Source organism: Helicoverpa zea, chromosome 19 (genome assembly GCF_022581195.2).
Source record: "Helicoverpa zea isolate HzStark_Cry1AcR chromosome 19, ilHelZeax1.1, whole genome shotgun sequence".
Classification (NCBI taxonomy): domain Eukaryota; kingdom Metazoa; phylum Arthropoda; class Insecta; order Lepidoptera; family Noctuidae; genus Helicoverpa; species Helicoverpa zea.
Window position 1 is genome coordinate 459,969 of NC_061470.1, and position 8,808 is coordinate 468,776.

Sequence of the window (8,808 nt, forward strand, 5' to 3'; positions counted from 1 at the left end):
AACATGAGGACTCTGTGTCTCATACTACTGGTGAGTAACAGCACCTACTGGTAGCTAAACTGGTGAAACTATAAAGCCATGCTAAAGTGCTCAGTGTATGAGCTATCATGACAATGCCAAAAGTATTGTTGCCTCTTCTTTTCACACTAAAAACTGTCAAAGTTTTTGTTATTCGTCACAAGCTGGATAAAGAATCGAGGAGCCCAATGAACATATTGAACTAGGGGGCATAATGTCACCAGGTAACTGGGTGATGAGGTAGCGATGTCGCTGCATGTGATTCAATTATTTCCTCAGAAAGCTGCCATCATTACTTGTGAAAAGGCTTCACAATCAGTATCAGTGTTTAAATAGTATTGTTAGCTACGATATAGATGGCTTTGAAGACTTTCTATGTATTCATCACCGATTGCAAAAAAATTGGTTGTAATTTTTAAAACATTGATGTATTTTTGACGTGTGCACCATATTGTTGCAGGTGGTATGTGTGATGATGTCGGAAGCCGCGGACCCTGTGCCCTGCACCGTCAACCTGCTGCTTTCTTTGTTCCAACCAGTGCTGGAAAAAGTAGACCAAAAATATAAGGACGACGTCATTCAGTTCCTACAAAAACTTCTGTCAGGCTCCATTTGATCTGATAATGGATTCATTTATTTTTATTCAGTGAAATAAAATAATAAAAATAATTCGTGTTTGTATGTTCGTTGTCTGTACTTTCCGCAACCTGAACCTAAACTTAGTACCTACTTTGACATTTTAGTAAGATGTCCTACTATCATGGTGTTAATGTATTATGGCACTATAATAAAATGGCACTGCAGTAGATATATCTTCGACTCAGATAGACCTTCTAAAGAAGTATCATAAATGTGGATAATTAATAATGTTTCCTTGAATGCGATGTCGTCGTTTGCTCGATGCGCACGAAACCCCTGTATACCTACTAACTAACTCTGACTAGTGGGAGTGAACGTGGTATGAAATCGAAATACGGGGAACCATACTAAGACTTCGTCGAAACACAACAGCTAGATATTATAATTAGATATAGTCCTCCTTTCTGTGTTTATATAGGTACACAAAGAAGATATCCCACCCAAAACAAAAATGTGAAAGGCTGCCAAGTTCGATAATATGGGAATGCTTCGCCTATAAAAGAAGTGAGATCTGAATAAGTACCAAGTTCCATACACATGCCTCAGTTAAAAATAGTTAATTTTTAATGATGGTACTTGGCAAGTTTTCACACACCTTGTTATAAACCTACTAAACGCAATGAATCAAGTATATAATTTTTTATTAAAATTTTTTTTATTATACTCTTACTATTCTTAATTTTATTACTGAAATAGGTACATTGATTTTGCCGCATGACAAACTTTTTTAAACAATTTAGAATAATTCCTAACAAATCTAATAAAATTTTCATCAAAATTATAATTTTTCATTTCATACAACTCATACAGCTTAGCTCTACTCTTGTAAATGCCGGGGGTAGTCCACTCATTGAAGTTAGCCGTTTCTTTTAGTACGAGCGTTTTGGTTTTAAAACTAGAATTAAATTCGTATTTTATTATATCAAATAGTGCTCCCTACATTAAATGGGGATTGTTTTTATTTAATATTTCAAATATATTATATATATTGTATATTGTTTTTCATTGTCTAGTTTCGCGTTAATATTATTTTTAAAACTATTAAAACGACTGGTTGTTAAGGGCCGACATGTTATTTCCCGCTGGATTTTATTCTTTTTATCAGGAAACCGCGCCAGTTGACCACAATGATCGGAAGTTAGGCCATTGGTAATCAGAGTCTCTGTGGCGCTACAATTAGTAAATATATTATCTAAACAGGTTGACGAGGTTGCCGTAATTCGAGTTGGTTCTAGAAATAAATTTACTAAGTTAAATGATTTAAATAAGTTTAGCAACCTTGTAGTTAAAGAAGATGATTCTAAAATATTAACATTGAAGTCACCGCAAACTAAAAGTGATTTACTAGTGGAATTAAGTTTAGAGAGAGAATTTTCCATTACTGATTCAAAAGTGTTAAAATCACCTGAAGGAGGCCTGTATACACAAATTATAACAAACTGCTCCAGTTCAACACATGATAAAGTGAGTCAGTCAGTCAGTGAGTGTATAGTAAAAATTGCGATTTTCTGACGTCAATATCTCAAGACTTACAATAGGTATATTAATGAAATTTTGTGTTTTAGATAAGTGAGGGAGTCTCAACAGATACTAGAAATTGGATATGCGTAAATAAAATAGATTTTGAGTTATAGGGGGGTCGAATTTGGCCTGAAATGGTTCGTTTAATATAACCTACGGCCGGTGTGTCGCTTTTTTTGCTCGAACTTGGCGGACACACTGCTGTGTGTCTAGATAACACCTCACGATACCACTCATTTTGCTACTATTGGTAAATACGTCACAATCAGACTAGTTTAAGTAGGAAAATCTGCATTACAATACATAGGGCACTGTCAGTGCCCCGTATAACATGCTTTACAAATATCAGAATCAGGTCACAAGTGAGCGCAGGTCTTCTATTTTATTGATTTCCATAAGAAAAGCCAATAACAATAAGCTTTGAACAACTCAAACCACATGGGTAAGCAACGCATGACGATGCTACTGTGCGTGCACCTACTTCAATACGCGTCGCCGAGTAAGTTTGAAATGAATATTTGAACAGGCGCGCTAAAAAAACACCAATATAAACCAATAGAAACTGAACACAAAAAAAAAACATCTACTGCGTCCAAATCGGTTCATTCGTTAATGAGCTTAGATGTCACAGTCAGACTCTATCTCACATGGCAATCCAACTAATAACACAAGGGGTGTGTGATTTACTACTGTTTATCTAGAAGGAACTAGTAGAAGTTCCCAGAAGCAAGGTTAAGGGCCTTTAAACTTGTCTAAGTTCCTGAAATGTTGGCCAAGATATAACCTTGCTGTAGAGATCTTCTAACTTAGATATGAACCAAAATCTTTATCATCATCATCAGCCTATCGCAGTCCACTGCTGGACGTAGGCCTCTCCGAGTGCACGCCACTGAGATCGATCCTTATAAAGCACCCCAATTAATGCACCATCATATTATCTGATATGTAAAAATCTACACTTCTTCTTATTCTCTTAAAGAAACCTGGTTTGGACGATATTAGAACACGTCCGGGATTAGTTAGATCACAATATAAAAACCGGCCAAGTGCGAGTCGGACTCGCGCAGCGAGGGTTCCGTACAAATCCTGTATAGATAAAAAGTGAGTTTCGCGCCAACCGTTAAGTTTAGAACAATCTTAGTTATGGTAATTTCGTGAGAGTCAAAATAGTTAATATTTTTTATTTTATAATATAACTAAAATAGTAGGCCAGTACCTTGTAAAAGTTATTTTATTAAAGTTATTTATACAAGCTGTTGATTTGCATGCGTGCCATAGTCAAGGACGTAATTATACTAATGATTCTCAACCCAAATCAACAAAAAAATTGGTACGAAAAGTTTTGATTTTAATTTTTTTCCCGAAATTCGTCAACGTCAACTACCCGTTTTCAAACTCGGCGCGTATGTTACTGGCCTCAAAACCGTGCTCCTCCCTCACACAAACGCAAACACAAAGCATACGCAACGATTATTCATTAATTTCATTCATAAAATTGGATTAGTTCTGAAATACTACGACATTATAATGACAAAAAAAGCAGTGCATATTAGCTATTTCCCGTCTACTGTAATTCCAATCGATTATTTACGTATTTTTTGTCCTCCTCCTGAAGTATGGCACAAATGCAAATCAACACCTTGTATACAACATTTTATAGTCATCATTCAGAAATTTGATTGAAAATAACTAATTATGTCTTAAAGGTCATTGGGCATATCTGACCCGCTTTGTAAAAAGTGGCGGACATGAATCAAAGTAGTTTTAAATCGTGGAGAATGGTATGACGTTTCTTTGAATATAATATTTTATTAAAATTCCATGGAGACGAATGTCCAGGATCGTTTGAAAAATATAAAAGACAAGCAGTTTCAGAGGATTGTACAGGTTGCAATGCTAGTTTTTATTGTTAAAGAATTTTCATAAAGAAGGAAGATGCCAATTCGGATGACCAGGATCTGGTGAGGATCTGGAAACCCTGAGAAATCGAGGGCAACTCTTGAATATTGTAGGCACGCATTGAGTCATAACCAGACATGTGAGTGTATTTTTGAGGGTACTGGTAAACAGTGAAGGTTTGGATCTGATTTGATTATGGAGACTACAGAGAGTCGAGGGAACTCCTGAACGGTATGTTGCAACTACCACGTGTTTGGGTTTATTTTATTCGTATTGGCGAAGACTTTCCACATAGATAGGTTTGACTGCCATTGTGGGATCGATAGCAAAGATCAGATATAGTTATGGGAACTCCTTTACAATTTATAACGTAACCTTGTGTTGGAGCTTATTTTATTTTAGGTGACGAGAATTCACTACTAACTTGGGTTAAAGCAGCCATTGCAGGAATGGGATCTTTTATTTTTGAGGGATTAATCACCTAACGAGCCCCAGTTTCAGGTTTTTTTCGAAACCGCCTGACGACTTGTAGCTGTCGAATTGTAACAACGACCTCTAGAGAGTAGGATTCGGGGCTGCTGGCTTTACGTTTCTAGAGCCTTGACAAAAGTATTCTGTCCCTTTCTTTGTTTTATAAAGTCGGCTTTATTTTGTAGCATTTTACAAACAAATCCAACTTCAAACATATAAAAAAGCAACAAGAAAACAAAAGCAAGAAAGAAATTAAAAAGATGTTAGGTGCATCGGTCTAGAAGTCGGTGTCTAGAGGATGCATCTATATTTATTTAACCACCGAGATCTAGACCGATGCATATAAACAGTTTTCTTGTTGTTTTTAGAAGTTGTTTTTTTTTTGTAAAAAGTTTTTATTTTTAACTTTTGTGAAAAGTTCTCGTCAATACGAATAATATAAACAAGACGTAACTAAAAACATACCGTTAAGGAGTTCTCTCGACTTTCTCACGTCTCCATCATCAGGTAAGCTCTAAACCTTCACTGTTTGATAGTATCACCAGACATACATCTGAGAATCAAGTTTAAATCCTATGCATGCCTACAATTTCTGATAGTTGCCCTCGATTTCTCAGGATTTCCATCATCAGATCCTGACCTGATGACAATGGAAATAAACGGCGAGTATACTCTTTCACTACAAAGAAATGATTTCTCAAATCCGTCAAACGTGGTCGTTTAAATTCCCCATTGAAATGAGGAAAATATTTGATGTTTTCACCTGATTTTCTTTAGATTCCCATGGTTCACATTGATGCGACTAATGCCATAGTAAATCAGAGCCTTTATCATTATACTGTGCTATATTTCGTTCGTATCCGCCGTGGGTATGGTTTCCATACTAAGGTGCCCAATGACCTTTGAATGATTTAAAATTTTTCACAGTTTAGAGGCCATTATATTTAAGAAGTGTTTGATATGAATTTCACTTTTTATCAAAACTTTAATATCTCTACGCGTTCATGTGAAAAAGGTAGTTAGGTAAGTTTATAATTATTAAAAAAATATATTTTATGTCATGTAAGCCAAAATAATATTATTTTAATATTTTATGTAACTTCAAATTTATCATTTTCGTAATTTTTCCTTTATCTGTACTATATAACGTTGCTTCGTGCCGAATTTCAAGATTCTGAGTTCACGGGAAGTACCTTGTAGGTTTTGATTCCCTAGCGTGTGACGGAAATTCGTCTAAGGTGTCGGTAAAACTGCTGTATCTTTTGATCGCGTTAACTTAGAAGTTTGATTTTTTCATTGCTTAAAGGGACAATAGACCTAGGTATTTGGTATAAATTTCAATTTGGTACCTTTATTCGTTCGTGAGAAATAAGGTAGTAAGTTTCATTTCATTAAAATATTTTTATTATATAATATAACAAAAAAAATGTGATTTTCGCAATTTTTCCTATATTTGCATTATATGACAATGCTTCATGTCAAATTTCAAGATTCTGAGTTTACGGGAAGTACCCTGTAGGTTTTGATTCCTTTGCGAGTGTCGAAAATTTGTTGAAAATATCGACATAATCGGTTGTATCTTTTGATTGGCTTGGCTTAGAAGTTTGATATTTTCACAGCTTAAAGGGACAATAGACCCGAGTATTTCATGTGAATTTCAGCTTGATACGTTCACGCGTTCTTAAGATAAAGGGTCTTGACAGACAGACAGACAGACAGACAGACAGACGGACAACAAAGTGATCCTATAAGGGTTCCGTTTTTTCCTTTCGAGGTACGGAACCCTAAAAATCGAATGTTTACAGGTACATGCAAACCAGCGTTATTAAAGAAAAGCTTTCTGACAATGGGCCCTGTCATCTATAATAAAATACCCCAAGCCTACAAAGAACTGACTTTAGGTCTATTCAAAAAGAGGCTATCGTCACTACTTATAGATAAATGCTATTACTCAATTCAAGATTTTCTGAATGACGATAGTCTATAATAATGTTATATATATTGTTTTCTATTATAATTTAAGTAATTGTTGCCTTTTAATAAATTTTTATTTGTTTGTATAGTATCTAATAAAACTTGTTCTTTTTCTTTTGCATGCCGTAAGGTAGAATGTGTTGGAACTATGTATAAATCTAACATCTTATTTTGTACCCATATTCTTTGCAAAATAAACGATTTTGATTTTTGATTTGTTTTCCTTTAACTCTACTAAAAAGGAGACCAATGCGGAAGTTTCGGAAAATATTGTTTATAGAAAATTTTAAACTGTTAATTTTTTGACCGTGACTTATTTCTGTTATGAAGCCAACATGATGGATAAGCCCGTGGCGTGGATGTTTTTTTTTTTATTATTCTTTATTGCACACTTAACAATAAATATATAGAAAGAATACAGACAGTTTATGTACAATGGCGAGCTAAACCTAGAATTGTGTTCTCTTACAGCCAATCTTAAAGCCATAGAGAGATTCGATAATAAAGCTGAATTTTCTTTAAATATCTACAGCTATTTTTGTTTTGAGAGAGACATCTCGTCAACCTACTGACTAGCAAAGAATGGAGGCCCACCTTCTACGCACACCACAATGTATCCTTGCAAATATCCGTAACGAAAGTCAGCAGATTCAAGCCAGTTGTTACCGGTGCATCAAGTGACTCACATTCCAGGCTGATGACTACATCTATCACTTCAGGCATTACAACAAACATCTGTTTCCACAGAAACCTGCTGATGAATAACTCAAACATAATACATTTTAATCAAATAATTAGCTACCCACGTAAGCACTGAATACATGTATTTATACACTTCTGTCATATTTATTTACCTCTTTATTTGTTCATATAAATATATTTTGTAAGGCAATCAGCTAGTAAACACAAACATTTGCACCTATATAAGGAATAAGGCAGCTGTTTCATAAGTATTATATTATTTAAATAATCTTGGAAAGCAGCCGCTATGAAGACCGTGTCCACGACTATCCTGGTTAGAACTGTTTTATATCACTAGTCATATTTGTTAAACCTTTAACTTGAACTTTAAATTTTGTTTTGTACCAACAGGTACTAGCCAGTGTTGGCTACTCGCAGGCATTCTTAGGAACCCTGGTTGTTCTGTTACCAGGAATTACGTCAATCAACGCATCGCCAGCCCCAAACTTTAACAAAGTAGTACAAGTTATAAATGAATTTATTAATGCAATAAATTCAATAACGGAAGAGCCGACCACTGAAACAGAAGAATTGACATTATCGACAGAATTACCAAGTTCATTGACGGGAGTCCTGGCGTCTTTGACAAAAAACCCAAATTCAATATTGGGATCACTGACATCATCATCGGAAAACCCAACATCAACAACGGGAACGGGAGAACAGACTTCATCAACAGAAAGCCCGACTTCAACAGCGGGACTAGAGTCTTCATCGACAGAAAGCCCAACTTCGACAGCGGGACAAGAGTCTACATCAACAGACAATCCGAACACATCGACGGAAAACCCCACATCATCGACGGAAGGACCGACTTCAGCTATGGCCGAACCAACTTCAACAACAGCCGAACCAGCTTCAGCGACGACAGATCCGACTGCAGCTAAGAAAGACGCATCTTCATCACCCCCAGCTTCGAGCACGGCTTCACCTTCGCTGTCCAGTCAATTAGCTGATGCAGTCGATGACGAGCCACTGCCTGCAGTGGCTGCAAAAGTATTAAACGAATTGGGCGTCCCCATCGACAATACTGATGATGTTGATAGTCCCGATTCCTTAGTAAGATTACTCGGTCTTTTCGGAATTTAGCTAGACTTTTATATTTGGTCAGTCTATGTGATCTATTAACAGAATATTTTTTTCACAAGAATAGGTTCAGTAGCGCAGATTTGAAGAAGCAGTTGATACGTCGATAAAAACTTATTGTATTTTGTGTAATTACAATTAAATATAATATTTTATTCTTATCCGTTGGGTTCATTTTTACGAAGCATACTCAGAGGGATAAATATCCAATCCACACTGCAATGTTTGCATAGGTACTACGTTATATACATCCTGATGAGGATTCCTTAGTTCATTCAGGATATCAATTGGAAATCACAAATTTATAATGATGCTTGAAACCGTCGGTAAACCATTCAATAAATTAAGTAATAAGTAAATACTTACACTGCTATATTTCTTATAGCATGAGCGTTCTCTGAGGAGTGGTTACAGATACAAATAATCACCCAAATCTGAAAGAGATACCTATTTATAAGT

The 8,808-nt window shown here is 35.6% G+C and overlaps 1 protein-coding gene across 1 annotated transcript; it reads left to right on the top strand.

Moving 5' to 3' along the window:
* The first annotated feature begins 7,510 nt into the window (after positions 1-7,510).
* Positions 7,511-8,510, top strand: LOC124639432 (cell wall protein IFF6-like). The gene is made up of 2 exons (XM_047176789.1): positions 7,511-7,537; positions 7,615-8,510. The coding sequence occupies exons 1-2, from the start codon at positions 7,511-7,513 to the stop codon at positions 8,350-8,352; spliced, it is 765 nt and encodes a 254-aa protein (XP_047032745.1). The 3' UTR covers positions 8,353-8,510.
* Positions 8,511-8,808: the final 298 nt, after the last annotated feature.

What these genes read in the sequence shown, in the direction of transcription:
- LOC124639432 (XM_047176789.1), top strand. Translation starts at nt 7,511, where the DNA reads ATGAAGACCGTGTCCACGACTATCCTG. An exon ending in CCGTGTCCACGACTATCCTG is followed by an intron (nt 7,538 to 7,614) that starts GTTAGAACTGTT and finishes TTGTACCAACAG; the next exon opens with GTACTAGCCAGTGTTGGCTA.